This window comes from Pseudogymnoascus destructans (assembly GCF_001641265.1).
Source record: "Pseudogymnoascus destructans isolate 20631-21 unplaced genomic scaffold scaffold_18, whole genome shotgun sequence".
Lineage (NCBI taxonomy): Eukaryota > Fungi > Ascomycota > Leotiomycetes > Thelebolales > Thelebolaceae > Pseudogymnoascus > Pseudogymnoascus destructans.
In genome coordinates, this window is record NW_020167537.1 from 735,615 (window position 1) to 761,075 (window position 25,461).

Consider the following 25,461-nt stretch of genomic DNA (forward strand, 5'->3'; position numbering starts at 1 on the left):
CTTGCCCCAAACTCTTTTGCCGGTATACAGGGGGTACCGGTGGTGACGGTTCCCTCTATGGGCGGGCTACACTATTGAGACGAAAGGACGAGAGTGGCAGGCCAACCTCAATGGGGCTCCTTTCCTCGGGAATTGTATATACAGGGAAGTAATATTTCATTTGTGAACCTACAATCCTTTCTATTATTCCCGTTTCAAAACCCTCATACCAGCAAGATGTCGACACTCACAAGGAGAGGCCTCAAGAACATCTTGGCCAAAAACGCAGACGACATCGTGATACTCTCCTCTCTACGAACATCCATAACCCGCTCTAACCGCGGTGCCTTCAAAGACGCATACCCCGAAGAATTACTCTCCGCTGTACTACGTGCTACCCTGGCCGCAAACCCGAATCTCGACCCCGCACTCATCAATGATGTTGCACGGCACAGTTCTCAGCGAACTCGGCGGCACCAAAGCCGGCCGCATGGCCATGAACGCCTCTGGGTACCCTTCTTCGACCAGTTTCTACCGTTAACCGCGCCTGTGCCTCCGGGCTGACGGCGATTACAACCGCTGCCAATGGTATACAGAGTGGGATGACGGGTGTGGCCATTGGAGGGGGAATGGAAAGCATGACGAGGAACTATGGGAGCCGTGCCATCCCAGAGGATCTCTGGCCACAACTGCGAGAAACAGACCAAAAGGATGCAAAGGATTGTATTATGCCCATGGGCCTTACATCTGAGAACGTCGCAGAGCGATATGGTGTCAGTCGGGCTGACCAGGATGCGCTGGCAGTGGAATCCCATCGGCGGGCAGTGGCGGCGCAGGAAGCAGGGAAGTTTGACGGGCAGATTGTGCCTGTTACCACTCGCTTTTAAGAGGTGGATAAGCAGGGCAACAAGATTGGAGAGGAACAGACGATTACGGTCACGAAGGATGGTGGGATCAGGGCGAATGCAAGCTTGGAGGGAATGGCGAAGCTGAAGCCAGCTTTCACAACGGATGGCACGTTTACGGCAGGAAACTCGTCTCAAATCTCTGATGGTGCAGCTGCAACACTGATGATGCGCCGCTCTACGGCTACTGCTCTTGGGCTTTCTGGCTCCATCATAGGAAAGTGGGCTGGGAGCTCGATAGTCGGATGCAAACCCGATGAGATGGGCATTGGTCCGGCGATTGCTATCCCGAAGCTTCTTGCACAAACGGGGCTGAATACCGACGACGTTGGGCTGTGGGAGATCAATGAGGCGTTTGCTAGCCAGGCAATTCATTGCGTGAGGGAGCTTGGTCTAGAGAAGAAGTACGAGGAAGGCAAGGTGAATCCGAATGGCGGAGCTATTGCACTGGGACACCCGCTCGGTGCTACTGGGGCGAGGATGGTGGCAGATTTGCTGCCGGAGATGCAGCGCCAGGGCTTGCAGACGGGAGTTGTGAGCATGTGCATTGGGACCGGGATGGGAATGGCCGGATTATTTGTTAGGGAGTAAGTATGTAGTGCTACGTAGATGAGGCATATATTGTATTTAGACCCGAATTATTTGATCAAATATGAGGTTCATGATGCCAGTTGAGATCTGTCGGCTGGGTATAGGACGATTGCATTGTACGACAGTGGCGTCCCGTGTTTGTCTGCCGTGAAATGTTGTGCAGAGGGATGCAATACAAGGCTGAGCACAAATGCAGGACACCGATGCGCCGCCGTCGTCCCCTGCCGCCTCGGATGATCTTTGTCGCTTATTTTTGGTGGTGACATGGATGGGTTCTGCCATCAATCTTAGCGCGGGGGGAGCTATTAAGCCACCCATGACAACCTTGACTTCACATCGTTCACTATCCCAAACTGCAGCATTCACCCACCCGTCATCCTCCCTCTTAACCATTCTCGCCCAGGGCTCATTCCGGCAGACGTCTGGAGCTGTTGGTGGCATTTTTTGGTGACGACTTTGGGCCTGGCTCTATCGCGCCGTAAGTGATGGATCACATTTGGTGGATGGCATTGGAACAGCATGGCGTAGAAGAATCGGGCAGTGGCACAGCATTGTGTCCTTCACCTGCCCACCTGCCCTTCTGACTGACATCGGGCCTTTCGCTCGATGCTCTCCCAGTGAACATTCCAGAACGGCAATGTCGCACAAGTTGTCAATGTGTCATTCACTGACGATTTGTATTGTTTAGATTCCCTCGCCCCTGCCGAGCAAATCAGCCAAAGATGGCCAGCAATTCGGAAGTATGTATTGTCTCAGCTGCCCCGTTTCTCCCTCTCTTGTCGCTTTCCAATGATCTTTGGTATTCCCTCTTAATTTCCTCTTTGGGCGCTTTGTGGCTTGATCCTTCAAGGGCGGGCATGATGCATCAAACCAGCCGCAGCATCGCCGTGTAGCAAGCTTGGGACGCGTCAACCTTAATTTCCGTCTCCGCGCGTACCGCTTCCTCAGTCGCCTTTTGGGGCGGGATATGCGGCAGCTGGAGAGAGGTGGTAATCATATCATATCGCCTTCCGCTGCCGCCAATCTGACAAGTCTGGCGGCGGACCGAGTCACGCGAGTGCGACTTATGGTGTAGCCAATATGATCTTGGCCCTGATATCGTCTCTATTGGAAGTGTGTATCCAGCCACTTGTGCGTCGCATCGGCGACGGCTGGTGAGGCAGACCGCTGATTGACTTTCTGGGTAACGGTACGCCCATCATCTTTGCCGCGTTTGGAATGTCGATCCATAACTCTGCGGTGCTGTCTGTCCATCAAATTCCAATTGGGAACGGGGACCTGCCTCTTTTCACTCTGCAGCCGTCCAGGCCGAGTCACATATACCACCTGCAATACAGAACCCAAGGCTATCGATAAGACTGCTATTGTAAACGCGCACAGGGAAATAGCTCGATGCGAGGTTGTGTGTTGTCCAATATCCCGTTTGGTATTGTCGCGTTTGGCACCACCTCGTTTGACATCGCGTGGTGTCGCTGGGAAGCGTTGTGCTGTGGGAGCTGTCGTGGTAAAGTTGCCCGCGGACCACCCTCAGAAATTGATTTCACGGCGCAAACTTCCCAGCAGCTTTGTCAACATTGCCCACAATGAATCTCCTTCAAAGTGGTCTGAGGAAGACCAAGGGCGATAAACAGTATAATGGACCTCCTCGCCGTAGCGGCGCAAGATTTGTTAGTAAAGCATCACTGACCTTGCAAACTATCCATGAACAGAATCGACTCAACCTCCAAAAACGCGATAATGGAAAGGGGAGCATCAAAATACCTGATCCGGCGCCTGGCCCTGCCGCGAAGGGAAAGCCAAGATTATTGTTGATGGGCCAAAGGAGGTGAATATAATGATCTATAAAAAACTGCTTTAAATCCTAATTTATCATAGGAGTGGGAAATCTTCCATATCAAGTGTCGTCTTTCACAAGATGCCGCCCAATGAGACACTCTTTCTCGAATCAACGGCCCGGATACACAAAGACTCGATGCAGTATGACACCCGTCTGAGACAAAGAATTCCTCACTAATACTCCCCAGCTCCTTCATGGACTTCCAAGTCTGGGACTTCCCCGGGCAACTGGAATTCATGGACCCCTCCTTTGACGCCGACGCCATCTTCGGCGAGATCGGCGCGCTGATCTGGGTCATCGACGCGCAAGACGACTACCTGGAAGCCATCTCCCGGCTCAACATCACCATCATGAACCTCGCGCAATCCTACCCCGCCATCAACATCGAGGTCTTCATCCACAAAGTCGACGGCCTGAGCGACGACTACAAATTCGACCTCCAACGCGACATCATCCAGCGGATCCAGGACGAGCTGTGCGACCACGGCTTCGATAACGCCCCCATCACCTTCCACCTCACCTCCATCTACAACCACAGCATCTTCGAGGCCTTCAGCAAGGTCATCCAGAAACTCATCCCGCACCTCCCCACCCTCGAGGCCCTCCTAAACGAGCTCTGTCGCTCCTGCCGCTTCGAGAAGGTATACCTCTTCGACGTCCTCTCCAAGATCTACGTCGCCACCGACTCCTCCCCGCTCGACATGAGTAGTTACGAGATCTGCTCCGATTACATCGACGTCATCGTCGACATCTCCGAGATCTACGGCTGGGAGCGGCCCGCGGCGTATCTAGAGCAGCTGGAGGGACCGCCGTGGAATCGGTCGCTGGAGGACCAGATGGGTTGTCGCGATGCCGAGAGCGCGATTGTGCTGAAGGATATGAAGAGGCCGATTATGTTGAGGGAGGTGAATAAGTACCTTGCGCTCGTGGCGGTGATGAAGGAGGGGAGCTATGAGCGCATGCCGCTTGTGACGATGAATGTCGAGACTGTGGTGGCGGGCTTGTTGGAGGTGTTTGAGGTTACGGGGGCGAGGCGGTAGGTGGGTCGTGTCGAGCGTTGGGGGTGGGGTTGGGGGAGGTGGTTTTCGAAATTCAAAAGTTCGAGGGCGACAGGCGTTCTGGGTCTGGATCGTGTGCATTAGTTTCTCTCTTAATCAGATTTCAAATAAAAGCACAGATAAATGTGACCATATCACCACAACATTCACTCACACACTGCCATGCATCAGAAGAGGCGTATACATGCAACAAGTTCTATTCTCATTAAACATTTTCCACTAACGTAGGGTGTATAGCGAATGTCACACTCCGATGCAGGCACGCACCAAATCTCATGGTAATTCTACTACAACCCCTTAAATTAAGTGAAACTACTCGGAATCCTCGTCCTCAGGCACCTCTTCTATGATCCCACAAGTGCGCATATTATATCTAGTCTCTCCACAGTTGCCGTAGCGCCGTGCGCGTGTTTCTTCCCTTGGCTTCCGACTACCCCCTCCTTACCTTTGTTTCTTGTTCTACCTGCTATATAACATTTCTCTCGTCCTGTAGATCCTATGCTTCTTGTTAACTAAGTGATCCTCCTTGCTATAGCCGTGTTTTCTTAGTTCTCTAGCGCTTGCTTAATACTTCGTTTACCTGTTAAGAGGTCTTAGTTCTCTGCCTTTAACAAAGCTAAATGGTACATTATTTATAATACGCCCTTTGTAAACTAGTCTATAGCTACATAGATTGAGGTTAGAGAGCTATTTTGATGATATGTAATTTAGTGTTTAATGAAAGTTAACTATGATGTTGCTTTAGTTAGGTTATTTAGTGTTTAAGAAACCTAAGGTTATGTAGTACAGTACATGGTGGAAGATGACACCATCGAGAGGTCTTGCAACTTGTGCACAACCAGGATTAAAGAAGGAGAAAGCACGAATCTCTTTAGTCCTCTGTGCTAATGCAACTGGAAATGATCGACTTGATGTCTGGATTATTGGCAAAGCAAAGACTCCACGAGCTCTTAAGAATATCAATGTTGCAACTATGGGAGCGCAATGGAGATGGAATAAGAAAGCATGGATGAATACAACAGTGATGGTTGAATGGCTTCAAGCTTTCTATTTACATATTGGAAGTACAAGGCGAGTCTTATTAACAATGGACAACTTCTCAGCATATTACACAGCGTTGGAATTAGCACCTCCACCTGCAAATATACAATTTTGCTGGCTGCCTGCAAATTCAACAAGTCGATTCCAGCCTTTGGATCAAGGAATTATTCAGTCATTTAAGGCTAATTATCGTCGACAATGGCTGTCTTATATGCTAGAATGCTTTGAGGCAAATCAAGACCCTCTTAAGTCAATGAATATACACCTTGCAATTCGCTGGATTGTATGAAGCTGGAACCACTTCCTTACAAATACAACTATATACAACTGTTTTCGCAAGTCAACTCTTGTCACTTCTCCAATCTCTCTTCCTACACCGCTTAATCCACCAAACATATCAGCTCTCTATGATCAGGTAGCAAGGGCTGGGAATATACATGATGCAATGGCAATTTCAAACTTCCTAAATCCAGAAGAGGAGGTTGAAGTAGAAGAAGAGGGTGAAGCAAACCAAGAACAAGTCTTGCAAGACTTGATAGCAGAACATTTAGGTGTATCTCAAACACAAGATGACGACGAAGAAGAAGGGCAGCTTGAAGAGCCTGTCTACTCTATACAAGAAGCTCGGAAGGCTAATGCAGGTTCTTATTAAATTTACTGAAGGTAGTGCTGAGCTCCAAACAGCTCATTTAAGAGCAATTGAGCATCTGGAGCATGAATTGGAGGCATTAGACCAGAATAGGCATGTTCAAAGTAATTTAGATGGATGGCTTACATAAGCTCCAATAATACGATTTATTCGATAGAACGATAATATTTAGTGGCACCAATTCATATATATATCTTTTTCTTGAAACTCCCCTGCTAATGTCCGCAAAGTCTTCATCTCTTCTTCTGCTGTTGTAGGAACAGATCCTCCTTCGCCGTGTTGTGTGTACTCTTTGATATTATGTTGTTTCTTGAATTTCTGCATCCATCCGTTGCTGTATTCAGGGCAAGGTTGGCTAGCGTATTGAGGTAATTGCTGCCAAATCTGCTGAGCTTTCTGTCAAAGCAGTTCTCCACTTGTCACCCCTCCTTTCTCTTCGATGTGATGCTGCCAAAGAATCAAGATCTTCTCAAGATCTGGCCACTGCCCAAGTCGAAGGCGTGCACGATTGCTGTCTTTGATATTATCGAGGCTGTCGAAGTGTGTCGAAAGAGACTCGGAGACACTAGATTGGCTGATCTTATGGTTGTACTGCTGCTGGAACCACTCGATACACGCTTTTTGGGACGGTCGTGGGTGTTGTTTATGTGCCCAAGCCCGTAAAGCACGTCGCTGTTCAAGGAGTATCTGCTGTTTGCGTGCCATATTCAATAGCTGTAATGACGAAACGGTATATGATAATACAATAGTTAATGAAATTGTTAGGATACCATGAATATCGTATTTTGTGTGGTATTTGAATCTGTTCCTAAAAAAATATCGCACTATCGAGGATATTGGCCTATTGAATATCATACTAAGGAGGTTATACTGTACTTAGGTAGGAGCTTAGGGGTGTTAGTGTCTTTAACCTAAGATTAAGCGTAGATATCACACTCTCTAGATTAAATAGAAGAAGTCCTATACCTTAAAAGCTTCCTTAAATGTTACTTTCTGTTATTATAAAATTATGCAAGATTGTGGTGTCGGAGCTGCTGTTTTCGGCTGGCGTTGGTTGCTGCTTTACGCAGCCTCGAACACCAGGATTTCATCACGTGACTTTCTTGGCGATCGGCCAGTGGATAATTTTCAGACCGAATGCACCGTACCTGAACTCCAAAGCCCAAAACCCGTTGTCCTGTCTCCGATTATATGCCGTCTATATATATCCCCCAGCTCTCCCATGCAAGCCGTCACGTCTTTCAAACACAGCACTCTACTCCTCTGCACCTGTCACCCCCCCGAGACGACGGTGTGGCTAAAATCATACCCTCTCAAAGCGGAACAAGCTCGTCGTCGTCATGGTCTTCAGAAGGAACGCACCCATCGACCCACGTCTACTTCAACGCCTTCATAATCGTGTCGAACATCGCCAACCAAAACTAAAGACCAAACGCCCAGCTGGATACTACAAAAGCCTTAAAGACAAGCATGATGACCCAACGCCGTTATTAAAAATAAATATGCCCCTGCCACCATAGACAATCTTGAGGGTATTAGAGGCAAGTTTAAAAGGCAAGGGAACAATATCCCCAAATCGAGACGTTGGAGTGGCTACAGGTACTAACTCTTGTTAGGTTCTGTCATGATCAGCATTTGGGGGACTGGCGTTCTGTGATTCGGGACTGCTCTAGAGGGACTACAATATCGTTCATCCAGCATATGTACGATGAAGACCGGTTGAAGACGAGGGGTGCGATGTCACAATACAGAGCACAGTTTGGTATGCTATACAACAAAGAGAATGGCCGTCTCATGGATAGTAATGATAGAAAGGAGGTCCTAAAGGTATGCTGCTTTCTGTTCATCACTACTTAATCTAAAATTGCTAATATCAGTAGTTTATAGACACGCTCGGGCTAGACAGAACAGTGAAGTCGAAGCCTGTCTTTGTAAGGACACAGGGCACCCAGCTCACAGTAATAGCATATGAGAGTGCGAGTCGGAGGCTAAACGGATGCTATCCTATAGGTCTACTGCGAAGGATACAAAAAAGATGAAGGGGGAACCCCGTGAGTCGATTGTCTCAAGTACCTGAAAACCATCCGACTCAGTTCCGACTCGGTTAGCCCACCCAAATGATCACACGTGACCCCGCAGCTACCCAGAGTCTACTACTTAGAATGAGAGACAAGAAGGCATCCTTACAGTGGAAGGGGACGCTAGACTCTTTGATGCGCTCTGCTATGAGGATGTCCGCCTACTGGTCGTACACAGTCCCAACAATAGCGAGCGGGATGTGCTCGCTATGGAGGTCAAATTGTCTCATCATAAAGGACACAATAAGCACCCCAAACTGTGAGTTGACCGACCGCTTTAGACATACCACCTAATATCAAACTAACAGACATTTACAGAACGATATTTTTCTTTACTGAGTCGACGACCCGATTTTCTGTGCCATCACTCACTTCGTATCCCTTGCACTCGCAGATGACGCATTCGAGGCGCCGAGCCTAACTACTCCCAAACATGTCTTTGAGCACAAGATACGTGGTCCAGTCAATTGCACTAAGCTACACTGGAAGGAGGAAATGCTCAAGACACCAATATTCTGCTGAGATGATTCGGAGGCGGCCCTTCCATAGAATCAGCTTCATGATTCCCTTAACTGCCTTGGGAAGATAGCAGGCATCAAGGATTCTAACTAGCTACTGCTTTCAACGTGGGACAGCCAATGTCGTTGATCGTAAGTTGTTTATGGGAGCTTGAGAAGGAGATCACTCTTGCTAATATAGAATTTTTGTTACCTAGATGCCGCTACCGATGCTGTTCGGGACAATGAGAAAGTGCAGTTTGACGTTCAGTCTGCTGGCCTCGGGCGTCCATCTGTAGATGGCATCCTTCGTATGCTGATGCATATGAGTCTCATGTGCGATCCTCGCGCACCTGTTCACATCCCTGACGAGGTCCTGGCTGCGCTTCCTCCTGATCCTATTATCACTGCACTTGAGCTAGAGCAAGAACAATTGAAAGCTGGGGCATACAGAATTTGGGGGACGAGCATCGAGGCAGAAGTTTGGCGACTTACTGTAATGGTGGGTGCACCAGATGTGAGAATCTAGCCACCCAAGGAAGGGATGAATTTACTAAGACAACACACTGTCTTAGAAAACAGAGCCAAAGGGTCGTAGCTTAGACTATTTCCACAATGCAGCAATCAGGTGTGTGATGTAGTGAAGTGGTTCAGACAAGTTGCAACAAATGTTGAGTCTGGGAACTAAGGGGTAAGTCAGAGGTTAACACCTCACTGACTTTTCAGAAACAAGGAGTAACAAGATGAATGCTTGGAAGCTTGGAAAAGACGTGGAAGTATGTGATAGTCGATTTACTGTATTGTCTGCTTGCCCTTTCTTAAGGAAAGGGCAATCCTATTTATGCTAAAGGAGTGTAGTTCTCTCATTTTCCAAGACTTTCCATGACTTACCAGGCTTGGTAACTGTAGTCGACGTAAGAGAATCCCATAGAACCATCTCCTAGGTTCCTAGCCTATAGGAAGTGAAAGGAGGTTCAAGGTCAGAGTACCCCTATAGACAGATTATGTCATAACTTAACCAATCTTATGGGTAACTAAGGAGCGATGATGTGTAATGAATCATAGAGGGTTGTAGAAGCTTTTGGACCTATCGTTTATGCTCCTAGGCCTCTAGTTGATAGAGATATGTCATGTGTAGTATTAGCCCAGTAACTAAGGAGTGATGTCATGTAATGAATCATAGAGGGTTGTAGAGATATGCTATGTGGTCATTGTAACGCTGACTTCTAAACGATAGAAGACACAGAGGTTCTCTTGCGTAAAGGTTTACTTATCAGAGGAGGCAGGGGATCAGACACAAAGGCTTCAAGTAACACGTTACTAGTATATAACAAATACTGTATTGAGTTGAGCACGAAGCTCCTATCTAAGGAAATACAATCTACTTATATAGTGGCGTCGTGCCTAGTGGACTCTTGGGAACTCACTCGAGTCCTCGGAGTCCTGGACTCTTAGGATTCTTCTCATCATCCTGCGAGTCCGTCACGTGCCTAGTGGACTCCTGGGAACTCACTCGAGTCCTCAGAGTCCTGGACTCTTAGGACTCTTCTCATCATCCTGCGAGTCCGTCACGTGATACTTTCGGAACTACTATTCCCCGCTGCCCCTCCAGGTACCAGGGCCGGTCTCATGCGACCTCCCTCCTTCCTGTCCTGTAGTTGGCCAGCCTTCTTGTTCCGTCGTAACACTCGCTCCCTTCCCCTGGGCATTCGTCTCGAATCCTATAAGTACGTCCATGCCCCCGGGACTCTGCTGCTCCTCAGCGAGTCCTTCAACATGCAACATGCCTACTGACACTGCCCGCAAACTCCAGGAACGCAACGATCTTGTCCGTCGAATAAAGAACCACGGATACGAACTACCCGAAATGGATTCTTGCTCGAACTGCGTGAGGCGAAACGTTACTTGCGTGTCGTCTCCAAATGATTCACGGCGGTGCGCCGAGTGCGTTCGTCGCAACTTAAAAGAAAAATGTGACTGTATGGGTCCTGAGCATCCCGACTGGGTGAAGCTCGAACGGGAGGAGGATCGCCTGGATCGCGAAGAGGAAGAAACCCTTTCGAAGTTACTTCGTCTGCGGAAGCAGAAACGCCTCATCCGAACCCGTGGTAAAGATATGCTCCGGCGAGGTTTGAAAACCCTCGACGAGCTTGATGCGGCAGAGGAGGCCGAACGTGTGGCTGCTGAGAAGCGTGACGCTGTTGAGGCCGAGGAACAGGCAGTTAGCGCTGCCTCCTCGTCTGTGACCGGGACCCCCGCTGTCATACTGACATTCGTTGCACTCAGTATGCTATCAAACTCAAGAGCAAACTTAGAAATCTCCTCCTCAAACCTACAAGTCACCATACATATCTTGGCTTATCACACCAACAACAGAAGCAATACTACTCAACGATTGCTGCAAACTCTTCTACTACATCTGTTTATGCTACATACATCACGGCATATCATTTGGACACTCATTGAACAAGTTATTAAGAAAATCTCCTCCTTAAGGGGGTGGGTCAATACTACCACATGGCATATCTCTACCAACTAGAGGCCTAGGAACATGAACGATAGCTCTAGAAGCTTCTACAACCCTCTATGATTCATTACACGTCATCGCTCCTTAGTTACCCACAAGATTGGTTAAGTTATGACATAATTTGTCTATAGGTACTCTGACCTTGGACCTCCTTTTCACTTCCTATAGGCTAGGAACCCAAGAGATGGTTCTATGGGATTCTCTTACGTTCACTACATGATTAGCAAGCTAGTTGTGGGTCGCACTTGATTTCTAATACATTTACCAAGCCTGGTTAGTCATGGAAAGTCATGGAAAATGAGAGAACTACACTCCTTTGGCATAAATAGGATTGCCCTTTCCTTAAGAAAGGGCAAGCAGACAATACAGTAAATCGACTAGCACATACTTCTACGTCTTTTCCAAGCTTCCAAGCATTGATCTTGTTATTCTCTGTTTTTGAAAAGTCAGTGAGGTGCTAACCTCTGACTTACCCCTGAGTTCTCAGACTCAACATTTGTTGCAACTTGTCTAAACCACTTCACCACATCATACACCTGATTGCTGCGTTGTGGAATAGTCTAAGCTACAACCCTTTGGCTCTGTTTCCTAAGACAGTGTGTTGTCTTAGTAAATTCATCCCTTCCTTGGGTGGCTAGATTCTCATATGTTTATGCTACATACATCACGGCATATCATTTGGACACTCATTGAACAAGTTATTAAGAAAATCTCCTCCTTAAGGGGGTGGGTCAATACTACCACATGGCATATCTCTACCAACTAGAGGCCTAGGAACATGAACGATAGCTCTAGAAGCTTCTACAACCCTCTATGATTCATTACACGTCATCGCTCCTTAGTTACCCACAAGATTGGTTAAGTTATGACATAATTTGTCTATAGGTACTCTGACCTTGGACCTCCTTTTCACTTCCTATAGGCTAGGAACCCAAGAGATGGTTCTATGGGATTCTCTTACGTTCACTACATGATTAGCAAGCTAGTTGTGGGTCGCACTTGATTTCTAATACATTTACCAAGCCTGGTTAGTCATGGAAAGTCATGGAAAATGAGAGAACTACACTCCTTTGGCATAAATAGGATTGCCCTTTCCTTAAGAAAGGGCAAGCAGACAATACAGTAAATCGACTATCACATACTTCCACGTCTTTTACAAGCTTCCAAGCATTGATCTTGTTATTCTCTATTTTTGAAAAGTCAGTGAGGTGCTAACCTCTGACTTACCCCTGAGTTCTCAGACTCAACATTTGTTGCAACTTGTCTAAACCACTTCACCACATCATACACCTGATTGCTGCGTTGTGGAATAGTCTAAGCTACAACCCTTTGGCTCTGTTTCCTAAGACAGTGTGTTGTCTTAGTAAATTCATCCCTTCCTTGGGTGGCTAGATTCTCATATCTGGTGCACCCACCATTACACCTTGTCTGCTTCAAGCTTCAACTATTTCTATAGCAGCACTTCGATACTACAATGGAGGATGACCAAGCTCCTACAACTACTGCTGAACAGCAGATGCAACAACTGTTTGCCTTTATACAAACTATAGCAAACAAACTTGAGAATTTGGAAAACACCTTTCAAGCCAACACTTCAGCAACACAATCTTCAACTCAGACACATCATACAGAGCTTCCCACAGCTCCTCTGGCTATTTCGAGTACCCCAGGTGCACTTCCTAAAGTGCAAACACCAGATTTATACCATGGAGACAGGAGGAAGTTGAAGGGATTTCTTATGCAACTGGACATCTACTTCACCCTCAGGCCTCATCAGTTCACCTCAGACATTCAGAAGATCTATTTTGCTGCCAGCTACCTCCGTGGATCTGCATTCAACTTCTTTGAGCCATATCTTAGAAGACTTAGTGGCAACAACCAAAATACCACTACACCTTTGATTACCTCTTATGACCAGTTTCAAGAGGAACTTACCAGGACCTTTGGAGACATCAACGAAACTGCTACAGCAGAAAGAGAGCTACAGAAGCTATGTCAAAAGACCTCTGCTGCTCAGTATACAACAGAATTTAGGAGAATCACTTCTCACTTGACTTGGAATGAAGAAGCCTTAGTCTTCACTTACTACCAAGGGCTCAAGAGCTCTATTAAGGATGAACTCAGCAAAGAAGAACGCCCTACAACACTTCAAACGCTTATAGAGAAAGCTGTCAGACTTGATGATAGGCTTTTTGAAAGAAGAAAGGAGAAGAACCAAGACTGGCATCCAACAAGAAATTTCAACAATTACACCTCTACACCAACTGCTAAGGACTCAGCACCTGAACCTATGGACTTAGACGCCTCTATAAAGAGATCTACAGCAAATCCAGCACCTCAGCCTACAGGATACCCTCAAAAACTGAAAAGGGGTAAACTTACCCCTCAAGAAAGAAAACACAGAATGGACAACAACCTTTGTTTATACTGTGGCAAAGGGGGACACAGAATTCAGGAGTGCTATTCAGCACGGGGGAGTGCTGATTCAAAACATATAGCAGCCTCAGACACAGTCACAACTGCTATTCCTGAAAAACTTGAAAAATCCCTAGCAGGCACAACTTCAACTGAGACTATAACTTCTCCCCTAGACAACAAAGATGTGTCGATGGTGCTTTCTCAGAGTCTCACACACCTGTTAATCCCTATTCAACTCCATTTCAAACAACAGGTGTTGTCTACAAGGGCTATGATAGACTCAGGGGCAACAGGCAACTTTATATCTCAAGACCTCATCTTGACACACCAGTTACCTACAATTCCCAAACGCACTCCAGAGTTGCTCCGAGTCATTGATGGAACTCCTATCAGTTCAGGTTCCATTACCTGCAACACCCCAGTACTCAAACTTGAGATTCCCCTAGGAAAATCAACATTTTCAGACACCATCTCTTTAGATGTTATACCAATGAAGTACCCAGTTATCCTAGGTCTTCCATGGCTTCAAAGGCATGATCCAACTATCAATTGGAAGCATTTATCGCTTGGGTTTAGCTCAAATCCTGAGCTCAATACTGAAAAAACCCTTCAAGCCTCAGTTACCCCTATTCAGGTCCAAGACTCAAACTTGTCCCAGATCAAGGATTTTGACCAAACTATGGACGATATATCATCTCTGATATGGGTTAAACCTTTCCAACCTGTACTGGAGATAGCAGCTACTTCAGATTTGGAGAAATCATCTCAGGAGGTCATTTTGCCTTTACCATACCAAGACTACCAACATCTTTTTGACAAGGCAAAGGCATCAATTCTGCCAAAGCACCAGCCTTATGACCATGAGATACCACTCGCAGAAGGCTCAATGCCTCCCTACGGCCCTATCTACTCTCTATCTGAATTAGAGCTGAAAACTCTCAGAGAATACCTAGATGAGAACCTTAGTTCTGGCTTTATCAGACCTTCTTCCTCACCAGCAGGAGCTCCCATTCTCTTTGTCAAGAAGAAAGATGGCTCCTTGCGTCTCTGTGTTGATTATAGGGGCCTTAATGCAGTCACTGTTAAAAACAGATATGCTTTACCCCTTATCCCTGAGCTCATAGATAGGCTCTCTTCAGCAAGGATCTTTACCAAGTTAGATCTCAGGGGAGCTTATAACCTGATACGCATCAAGGAAGGTGATGAGTGGAAGACAGCATTCAGAACACGCTATGGTCATTTTGAATACCAGGTAATGCCTTTTGGGCTTGCCAATGCACCTGCTTCTTTCCAAGCTCTCATGAATGATATTCTAAGACCTTACTTGGATATCTTTGTTGTTGTCTACTTAGACGACATTCTTATATACTCTTTAGACACTCAAGAGCATGTTCTACATGTTAGACAAGTCTTAGAGAAGCTATCTCAAGCACAACTCTTTTGCAAACTTGAGAAATGTCTTTTCCATATGTCTCAAGTTGATTTCTTGGGACATAGAATTTCAACAGAAGGCATTCAGATGGACCCTGAAAAGACAAAAGCAGTACAAACGTGGCCTATTCCTTCCAGCATTAAAGAGGTTCAGTCTTTCCTTGGGTTTGCCAACTATTACAGGAGGTTTATACCAAGATATACATCCTTGGCTTTACCCCTTACTCAATTACTTCACAAGGACACTTTGTATCACTGGGATAAGACACAGCAAGATGCTTTCGATGCTCTTAAAGGAGAATTTAAAGAAGGGAAAATGTTACTACACTTTAACCCCTTGAAACCTGCCACTCTTGAGACAGATGCCTCAGATTTTGCTATTTCTGGAATCTTATACCAAGCTCCAAAAGACAAACAAGAAGAGCTACAGCCTGTGGCATTTTACTCAAGAAAGCTATCAGCAGCTGAACAAAACTATCCCATTACAGACAAGGAACTGCTTGCCATAGTATGTTCTCTAAAGCATTGGAGATGCTACCTTGAAGGGGCAAACTATCCTATCACTATTTACAGTGACCATTCAAACCTCTTGACCTTTACAACCACTAAACAGCTCAATAGACGACAAGCAAGGTGGTCTGAACAACTAGGAGGTTTTGACTTTGTTATAAAACATGTCTCAGGGGCCAAGAATCAAAGAGCAGATCTCCTCTCAAGAAGACATGACTACCAAGATTCTGCTAAAACTAGCAATACAAAGGCTCTGCTAGACTCAGCAAAGCTTATAGCAGCATCTTTAAGCAACCCTAGTACTACAGAGGACTTAGGGGTAAACTTATCCCCTCAAGACCAAGTTGCCCCCATTACCTCTTCTCAGGAACCAGAGACCTTTAAAGACTATACACCCTCAGCAACACTTCTTAAAGCATTCAAAGATGCTTACAACCATGATCCCTTTGCGAAAAGAACTTTGGAATACCTCCAGAAGAAAGGTTCCTCTCTTGAGAAAGTTGGACTACAGAATTTCTCAAAAAATCAGCATGGACTTCTCTTATTCAAGAACTATATCTATGTCCCAAGGGATAAACGATTACAGCTACACCTCCTACAGCAGTTCCATGATGCTCCAGCTGCAGGGCACTTTGGCTTTGCAAAAACTTATGAACTTCTAACAAGAAAGTTCTACTGGCCTAGTCTAAGGACTACTCTTCAAGACTATATATCTTCTTGCACTACTTGCAACTTGAACAAACCTACACGGCAAAAGCCCTATGGCCTCTTGCAGCCTCTACCTATACCAGAACGCCCATGGGACTCCATATCCATTGACTTTATAGTCAAGTTGCCTCCTTCTATCCCAAAAGGGGGTGCTACCCCTTATGACTCTATCCTTGTGGTGGTAGAAAGGCTCACAAAAATGGCACACTTTGAGCCTTGCAATGAGACTATCACAGCTTCTGAACTTGCGTGGCTATTCCTCAAGGTGGTCTTTAAATATCATGGAATTCCTGGACACTGGATCTCAGATAGGGGAGCAGTTTTCACTTCAAACTTTTTTAAGGAGTTCTCTAAACTCTTAAACATGGAACAACGCTTCTCTACAGCTTATCACCCTCAAACAGATGGCCAGACAGAGAGAGTCAACTCTGTACTTGAACAATATCTAAGAATTTATACAAACTATGCTCAAGACAACTGGGCAGATCTTCTCCATCTTGCAGAATTTGCTTACAACAACACAGTCTCTAACACCACAAAAGAGACACCTTTCTATGCAAACTATGGTTATCACCCTAGGTTTGAAGTGGCAGAACTGAATTGTCCTGAAATTTTCAAAAACCCTTCTGCTACTGAAAGAATCATCTACCTTAAGGGCCTCCAGGACTATCTCAAGGTTCAAATACAGCGTGCACAAGACGAGCAGGCTCAGGCCTTTAACAGGGGGGTGGTTGCACCACAATTCAAAGTTGGTGATCAAGTCTTTTTGTCTAGAAGACATATCACAACTACTAGACCTTCAGACAAACTTGATACTAAAAGACTTGGACCTTTTAAGATCACAAGGACTATTGGCAAGAATGCTTTCGAGCTTGCATTACCACCTACTTGGACTATCCATAATGTCTTCCATGCATCTCTCTTGTCTAAGGCACAAGAAAGTTCCTTAAGACCACTTCAGTCTCCTCCACCTCCTCTTCTGATCTTGGATCAACCAGAATATGAAGTAGAGTCTATCCTTGACAAAAAGACACTTAGAGGTCAGGACTACTTCCTCGTTAAGTGGAAAGGCTATCCTACAAGTGACAACACTTGGGAGCCTAAGAGAAATCTAAAAAATGCATCTAAGCTCATTCTAGAATTTCTTTCTAAGAAAGCCAACTGGCTAAAGGGCAAGCAGACAGCCAACAAACGTCCTTAAAAGGGGGATCATGTCATACTGACATTCGTTGCACTCAGTATGCTATCAAACTCAAGAGCAAACTTAGAAATCTCCTCCTCAAACCTACAAGTCACCATACATATCTTGGCTTATCACACCAACAACAGAAGCAATACTACTCAACGATTGCTGCAAACTCTTCTACTACATCTGTTTATGCTACATACATCACGGCATATCATTTGGACACTCATTGAACAAGTTATTAAGAAAATCTCCTCCTTAAGGGGGTGGGTCAATACTACCACATGGCATATCTCTACCAACTAGAGGCCTAGGAACATGAACGATAGCTCTAGAAGCTTCTACAACCCTCTATGATTCATTACACGTCATCGCTCCTTAGTTACCCACAAGATTGGTTAAGTTATGACATAATTTGTCTATAGGTACTCTGACCTTGGACCTCCTTTTCACTTCCTATAGGCTAGGAACCCAAGAGATGGTTCTATGGGATTCTCTTACGTTCACTACATGATTAGCAAGCTAGTTGTGGGTCGCACTTGATTTCTAATACATTTACCAAGCCTGGTTAGTCATGGAAAGTCATGGAAAATGAGAGAACTACACTCCTTTGGCATAAATAGGATTGCCCTTTCCTTAAGAAAGGGCAAGCAGACAATACAGTAAATCGACTATCACATACTTCCACGTCTTTTACAAGCTTCCAAGCATTGATCTTGTTATTCTCTATTTTTGAAAAGTCAGTGAGGTGCTAACCTCTGACTTACCCCTGAGTTCTCAGACTCAACATTTGTTGCAACTTGTCTAAACCACTTCACCACATCATACACCTGATTGCTGCGTTGTGGAATAGTCTAAGCTACAACCCTTTGGCTCTGTTTCCTAAGACAGTGTGTTGTCTTAGTAAATTCATCCCTTCCTTGGGTGGCTAGATTCTCATATCTGGTGCACCCACCATTACACCCGCTTCCTCCGATCCACTGGCCTACTCCCCTGCATCTTGGGATCAATGGCTGGCGGATGGCGGCGTCGATATTCCTCCAGCAGTTCTTTGCTGATGTTCCTTGTTGGTTCCCACGAATTATCCGTAGGTTCGTAATTTTCCCATTTTATCAAAAACTCTTCTCGACGTCCTACTAACCTTCTGTCTAGGATCGCTTTGACCTCATATTCGATTATCTCATTCTCGGGTTGGAGTTCGGTGTCGGTCGCAATTGGGGTATTTCCTCTTGCTGGTTCCAGTAGTGAGACATGAAATACCGGGTGTAGTCTAGACTTCCTGGGTAGCTGTAGTCTGTAATTAACTGAGCTGACTTTGTTCAATATTTTGAATGGTCCCAATTTCTTGAAGTCCAACTTTGTGCTTGGTCGTTTCGTTTTGATATGTTTCCGGAGTAGGTATAGTTTATCCCCCTCCTTGAAGGCAGGTTCCATACTGCGCTTCTTGTTTGCGTATGCGGCGGATCGTTCATTTAAGAATTGGATGTCCGTCGCAAGTTGTTCGTGGAACGATTTCAGTTGTTCCACCACGATCAGGGCTTGTTCAGCTCGTGATTCATCCGGTCTTGGTTGCCTATATGCTTCTGGCTGGTAGCCGTAATTGGCAAAGAACGGTGAGACTTTCATTGCTTCTGTCATCGCGCTGTTATATGCAAACTGTGCGATGGGTAAGATCTGAACCCAGTTATCCTGTTGATGATTGACATAGCTTCGCAGGTACTGTTCAAGGGTCTGATTTAATCTTTCTGTTTGGCCGTCTGTCTGGGGATGAAAAGCTGTTGACAGCTTATGATTTGTTCCCAGTAGCGCCATCAATGATTTCCAGAATTTCGAAGTAAAGAGCATGTCTCTATCTGAGATGATTTCTTCTGGCATCCCATGATCGGCTAATATGACTCGAATGAAGGTATATGCGAGCGCCTCGGCGTCGCTAGCTTCTAGATATGGTATAAACTTCCCATATTTCGTGAGTCTTTCCGTGATGACGAGGATAGAGTCGTATTCTATTCCTGTTAACGGGTCCTTGGAGGGTGGAAGCTTGACGATGAAGTCCAAAGCTATTGATTTCCACGCTCCTTTTGGTACTGGTGTCGACTTGAGTTGTCCGTATGGCAGATGCCTATTGGATTTTGACTTGCTGCAAATGTCGCACTCTCTTACCACTGTCTCTACCTGCTTCCTCATACCTGGGAAGTAGTAGTGTCGGGTGATTCGTTCGAAGGTTCGTGTTACTCCCTGATGACCGTGTGCTGGTAACGAGTGTTGTTCTTGCACCAGCGGGCGTCTCATTTGACTTGGGACATACACTAACCCTTTGTATCGAATCAATCCTTGTTCGTCGATGGCGAAGTCGCCTTCGACTTTGGACAAGACTCGCTTGGCGCATTCGTCTGTTGCGTAAGCTTTCTTGAGTCTTTCCTCGAGTTCTGTATCTTCGATGACTGAGATCGTCGCTAGTAACTCGTTGTACTGTATTCCTGCATCTGTTTTCTTCAGAATTGCTCTAGGTCTTTCTTCCTTTGGGCCGGCGTAGTCGGTCCGTCTGCTGAGAGCATCTGCTCTTGCATTCTCGGAGCCCTTGCGATAGGTTATCGTGAAGTTGTAGGCTGCGAGGGTTTCTGCCCAGCGGACTTGTCTGCGGTTTAAAACCTTGGTCGTGGTGAAATATATGAGGTTCTTGTGATCCGTCCATACCTGCACAGGGTAGGTGGATCCCTCAAGATATACTCGCCACTGCTCAAAGGCAATGACAATAGCCAGTAGCTCCTTGTCGTGGATGTCGTAATTGAGTTCCGCGGGTGACAGTTTCCTAGAGTAGTACGCGATTGGTTTGAACTTACCGTTCTCGTCTGGTTGATTCAGACATGCTCCAATTGCGAAGTCAGAAGAGTCCGTTTCGAGGATGATCTTCTTTGCAGGGTCAAATGTAGCAAGGATAGGTGCTTCCGTGAACTTCGTCTTAAGTTCCTGGAAAGCAGCCTCTGCCTTGTCCGTCCATTTGAATTCGAGATCCTTTCTGGTAAGCTCCGTGAGTGGTTGAGCTACCTTGGAATATCCCGAGATGAATCTTCGGTAGAAGTTGGCGAAGCCTAGGAAGGCTTGCACTTCCTTGACTGTGGTCGGTGTTGGCCATTCCAACACTGCCGTTACTTTTGCTTGGTCCATCTTGATGCCGTGCATTCCAATAATGTAACCCAAGAATTCGACTTGGTTTTTATGGAACTCGCACTTCTCTGGTTTGAGGAGTAAGCTGTACTCCTTTAGTTTCTTCAGGACAAGTTTGACATGCTTGACATGCTCTTCCTTGGTTGCTGAATACACCAGGACGTCATCTAGGTAGACAATGGTAAAGATGTCTAAGTATTTGTGCAAAGCATCATTCATCAGTCGTTGCATGGATGCGGGTGCGTTTGTTAGCCCAAAGGGCATGACTTGATACTCGAATAGGCCATAGCGGGTGCGGAATGCTGTTTTCCACTCTTCCCCAGCCTTGATTCGGATCAGGTTGTATGCTCCTCGCAGATCTAGCTTACTGAAGATCTTTGCTCCTTGAAATCTATCGTGTAGTTCGTTGATTAACGGCAGGGCATACCTGTCCTTGATTGTGATGTTTTCAACGCTCGATAGTCCACACATAACCGTAGGGAGCCGTCTTTCTTTGGTACGAAAAGCACTGGACTTCCTGCGGGTGATGTGGATGGTTTAATGAATCCTTTTGCTAGGTTATCATCAATGTACTCCTTGAGTATCTTTAGCTCTTTTTCTGATAGCTGATATATTGGTCCGAACGGTGGACTCTTGTCTTTCTCCAAAGGTATCTCGTGATCCCATGGTTGGTGCTTAGGAAGCGCCTCGTTCTTAGGGCCTTCCTGGAATAATTGCTCGTATTCCTTGTACTCCACCGGTATACTCGTCGGTGAGGATGCCTGGGCTAGGTCATCGAGCTCGGAGGTTGCACATAACTCCTTCCGGCCCTGGGAGGGTTTCTCCCGTTGTCGCGTGTCCGTCCGTTGTTCACACACGCACTGGCTCATCACAACTTTCTCGTTCCACCAGTCGATCTGGGGGTTGTGTTTCTTGAGCCATGCCCGTGTAGCATGACCATTTCCAATGGGACCGTTTCGTGGGTCACCATTCCTTCATTAGTCGAGATGGGCTCTCCATCTACAACCATTAACGGGTATGGTTCGGCTTTCATTGTTGTTTTGAAGCCCTGTGTATCTGCTACTTTCTTTGTCATAAAGTTGCCCGTCGCTCCGGAGTCAATCATTGCTCGGAGGTGTCGCTGTTGTATTTTAGCGACCACATATAGTTGCATGCTGCCCGTCGTGGCGCATAGCTGGTCTGTACTAGGCCTCTTCGTGTCGCTCACCGGTGGCCTACCGTCGAGGACTCCTAGTTTTTTGACTCGTCCGAGGAAGGATAGTATTCATCCGCTTCCAATGGTGGTCCTTGGGGAGATCGTTTCCCTCGCTCTTCTGCTTCGTCTAGCAGATGTGGGTATTTCTCGTATACCTGTTTGCTTTTGATAGGCAAGTCCCCTTCAGACTGGCTTCGCCTGAGGGCGTGAACTTGCTCTGCGTCTCTGAAGTGTATCCTGGGCGAGGATCGGGGAAACAACTGATTCTGGTGTTTCTTTTTCCAGTGGAGCTTGCAGTCATCTTCGCTGCAATACTCCCAGTAGACATACGCGTGCCAGGGATGATCAGTCTCTGTTGCGTCTGTCGTTGATAGTTCCCGCTGTCCTCTCACCCATGCACTATCTTCCCTCGGAGGCGTGGAGAACGTGTCTAGTTGCTCCATGGCTCTCCTTTCGATGCGTGGAGTGGGTCTCGCATTTTCCCGTCGCAGCATACCTCTGGCTTTCTCGTCGTACTTCTCCAGGGCTCTCCTGTGGTCCTGGTAGTAAAGTTCGACACTTTTCATATACTTCAGTTTTGCCATATGCTCGACATCCTTCTCCAGTTCTTCCGCTTCTTGGGCTTCCAACTTAGCTACGTCTGGGGACGTGCCAAGCAGCCTGCGGGTATTCGTTAGTTGGTCGTAGTATCTCCAGAGGTCATCCTTGCAGTCGTCCACCTTGCACTCTAACAGAAGTCCCTGTAACAGGTTCCCGTAGATGCCCTTAAGTGTGGGGATTCTCCTCTGGCCGCTGGGCTTGTCTCGTTCGGCCCTAATCTTCGCGTGGGCGTGTTTTGCCATGCGTCTTACTACGCTCTTGCACCGTGGACTCATTGGTTCCGTAGGTGCGAGTTCGTCGAAGGTCTCCTGTTCCGAGACGGTGAACGATTCCGCCTCCGACCCTTCATCTGAGCTCTCGTCTTCTGGGGTGCTTTCGCCGTTTATTCCCCAGTCCTGTTTGCTCACAAACGTTGCGTTCAACTGTCCTGTCCAGGTGGCATTGAGTTGTTTGCCGACTTTGCATCCGCCGTTCCCTTTCTTTGGCTGTCTGCAGTCTCGGGCCATGTGGCCTGGCTTGTCGCAGTTAAAACAGAGTCGTTCCTTGAATTGTCTGTCTTTCTTAGGGTCAGATGCATTGGGTCCGACCAACGGTTGTCTCGCGGGTGTTGATCCCGTCGTCTGCCCTCGTTTCCCCGGTAGGGGTAACTTTTCTTGGGCTTGTCATAGGTCCGACGTTCCTTCTGGAATTCGTATAGTCGATTGTCGATTCGGACCGTATGTTCGATTAGCGCTACCATGTCCGTTGGTTGTTGTTCCAAACGGGCAAGTTCCATACGTATATGGCTCTTTAGCCCACGTCGGTAGTGGCTGATGAGTGCGCTGGCGTCCCATCCTGTCTGATTGCCGTATCTCTGGAATTCTGTGGAGTACGTGAGGGCGCTGCCAGTCTGCTTAAGTGCAAACAGATGGTCTTCCGCGGTCTTAATCTCATCGATGTCTCCGAACATGCGTCAGATTTCCTTACAGAATCCTTTCCAGCTGCCAAACATAGTCTGCGTAGTTGCCATGCTTCCATTGGTACTCTCATATTTGAAATAATCCTTGAGGAATGGTTCGATCCATCGCAGGGCTTCCCCCCTAAGGTAGGACGCAGTCCACAGGGCATAGCTCTCCTGGGTGGGAAACTTCTCGTCATTGAAGTGCTGGTACAGTTCGACCTGTAGCAAAAACACCTCAAGTTCCTTTCGGTTGCCGGAGTAAGTGTCGGGCAACTTGACGCGTAGAGTTTCCTTGAGTTCGTTGACGGTGGGTGCGTCGGGCATCTCCTCATTCTCAGGCTTAGACCTCTGAGACGAAGTTGGCGTGGTGGGGGTTTTCCCCTTCGAACTGACGACAGACATGTTGCTTTGTGTATGAGCCAGTGCCTCGTAGAAGTGGTGCTCAAAGTGTAACGCTGACTTCTAAACGATAGAAGACACAGAGGTTCTCTTGCGTAAAGGTTTACTTATCAGAGGAGGCAGGGGATCAGACACAAAGGCTTCAAGTAACACGTTACTAGTATATAACAAATACTGTATTGAGTTGAGCACGAAGCTCCTATCTAAGGAAATACTATCTACTTATATAGTGGCGTCGTGCCTAGTGGACTCTTGGGAACTCACTCGAGTCCTCGGAGTCCTGGACTCTTAGGATTCTTCTCATCATCCTGCGAGTCCGTCACGTGCCTAGTGGACTCCTGGGAACTCACTCGAGTCCTCAGAGTCCTGGACTCTTAGGACTCTTCTCATCATCCTGCGAGTCCGTCACGTGATACTTTCGGAACTACTATTCCCCGCTGCCCCTCCAGGTACCAGGGCCGGTCTCATGCGACCTCCCTCCTTCCTGTCCTGTAGTTGGCCAGCCTTCTTGTTCCGTCGTAACAGTCATATCGGCCCAGTAACTAAGGAGTAATGACGTGTAATGAATCATAGAGGGTTGTAGCAATCGTTGAGTAGTATTGCTCTTGTTGTTGGTGTGACAAGCCAAAATATGTATAGTGACTTGTAGGTTTGAGGAGGAGATTTCTAAGTTTGCTCTTGAGTTTGATAGCAAACTGAGTGCAACGAATGTCAGTATGACATATATCCTTATTTAGTTACCGCCTTCGATCAGGAGCGATGCCGGAACAACGAGCTAAGCTTCCCGTCCAAGAGCGGCGAGTCGAGCTCCCGAGGACCCGCTCGTCTGAGCTCATCTAGGTTCACACCCGCTGAGCCCGGAAGAACCCAACCGCCGAGGCCTACAAGAAGCCCTCTGGTCTCCTTCCAGAGGACTCCTTTTACGCCCACGGCCCCCAAGCCGGACATTACAGGCCGCGTGCGGACCGCCGTGCCGGCTACGTCCGGGAACTGTTTCAAGTGCGGCAAGCCGGGCCATTTCCAAGACAAATGCCCGCTCAACCCCACCGTCAAGGAGATTGACCGCGAAGCCCCTGAGGACGAAGAGCAGTGGGAGGAAGCAGTCGCCCACCAGTCGGATGCGTCCCTGGAGGAAAACGACGAGGCCTAGGGAAAGGCTCCTTCCTAGGTCTACGCAAATGTGATCTGCAAGGACTGGATTTACGAGAGCTCTTGGGAGGCTCCCAATTTCTCGTTGATACAACCCTGAGTATGAACGGACTCGGGGTGCAAACGAAGTCACTCGCAGACACAGGAGCAAATGGCTACCTCGTCATTAATAAGCTTTTCGCGCAACGGTTGTCGAAAGCGCTTCAGAGCCCCATACGGAAACTGCCCTACTCTGTACCCATACGTGGATTTCAGCGAAATATCCAAAGCTACGTATCGGAGTATATTCGGTTACACTTGACAGTCGAAGGACGCCGAATATATAACTGCCCCTTTGTGCTCCTAGATCTCGGAGCGCAAGATGTGATAATTGGGAAGAAGCTTTTTAGCCGCTTCCGAATCCTACTCGACTCTGCAAAGAGCCTGCTAGTATGGCCAAAGGAGTACCCGCCTACTCCTAGCTGGAGCAAAGAGATCACCTTGCCCTACCACTCGCGTGAACTGTCTATACGTCACCCCGCCCATCAATCGGATGCGAACCGGCGGGACGATGCCATCGACCATGACGACAGACGACGTGAGGGCGGACGCTCGATAC

General features: G+C 47.0%; 5 protein-coding genes across 5 annotated transcripts; all 5 read left to right on the top strand.

Annotated features, from left to right (window-relative positions):
* Positions 1 to 216: 216 nt before the first annotated feature.
* Positions 217 to 543, top strand: VC83_07316 (uncharacterized protein; the record flags this gene model as incomplete). The annotated part of the gene is made up of 1 exon (XM_024470891.1): positions 217 to 543. One exon carries the CDS (start codon positions 217 to 219, stop codon positions 541 to 543), a length of 327 nt encoding a protein of 108 aa, XP_024321851.1.
* A 416-nt stretch (positions 544 to 959) lies between these two features.
* VC83_07317 (uncharacterized protein) lies at positions 960 to 1,475 on the top strand (the record flags this gene model as incomplete). The annotated part of the gene is made up of 1 exon (XM_024470892.1): positions 960 to 1,475. One exon carries the CDS (start codon positions 960 to 962, stop codon positions 1,473 to 1,475), a length of 516 nt encoding a protein of 171 aa, XP_024322004.1.
* Positions 1,476 to 1,735: 260 nt separating this feature from the next.
* Positions 1,736 to 4,370, top strand: VC83_07318 (uncharacterized protein). Its single transcript, XM_024470893.1, has 5 exons — positions 1,736 to 1,953; positions 2,164 to 2,215; positions 3,185 to 3,300; positions 3,351 to 3,452; positions 3,500 to 4,370. The coding sequence occupies exons 2-5, from the start codon at positions 2,198 to 2,200 to the stop codon at positions 4,350 to 4,352; spliced, it is 1,089 nt and encodes a 362-aa protein (XP_024321847.1). The 5' UTR covers positions 1,736 to 1,953; positions 2,164 to 2,197; the 3' UTR covers positions 4,353 to 4,370.
* A 1,486-nt stretch (positions 4,371 to 5,856) lies between these two features.
* VC83_07319 (uncharacterized protein) lies at positions 5,857 to 11,182 on the top strand (the record flags this gene model as incomplete). The annotated part of the gene is made up of 5 exons (XM_024470894.1): positions 5,857 to 6,052; positions 8,774 to 8,788; positions 8,854 to 9,116; positions 10,449 to 10,920; positions 11,115 to 11,182. The coding sequence occupies 5 exons, from the start codon at positions 5,857 to 5,859 to the stop codon at positions 11,180 to 11,182; spliced, it is 1,014 nt and encodes a 337-aa protein (XP_024321848.1).
* A 13,240-nt stretch (positions 11,183 to 24,422) lies between these two features.
* VC83_07320 (uncharacterized protein) lies at positions 24,423 to 24,864 on the top strand (the record flags this gene model as incomplete). The annotated part of the gene is made up of 2 exons (XM_024470895.1): positions 24,423 to 24,428; positions 24,508 to 24,864. 2 exons carry the CDS (start codon positions 24,423 to 24,425, stop codon positions 24,862 to 24,864), a joined length of 363 nt encoding a protein of 120 aa, XP_024321915.1.
* Between the last annotated feature and the right edge of the window lie 597 nt (positions 24,865 to 25,461).

Coding starts and splice junctions, on each gene's coding strand:
- VC83_07318 (XM_024470893.1), top strand. Junction 3,301..3,350: donor TTGTTGATGGGCCAAAGGAG/GTGAATATAATG, acceptor AATTTATCATAG/GAGTGGGAAATCTTCCATAT. Junction 3,453..3,499: donor ATACACAAAGACTCGATGCA/GTATGACACCCG, acceptor AATACTCCCCAG/CTCCTTCATGGACTTCCAAG.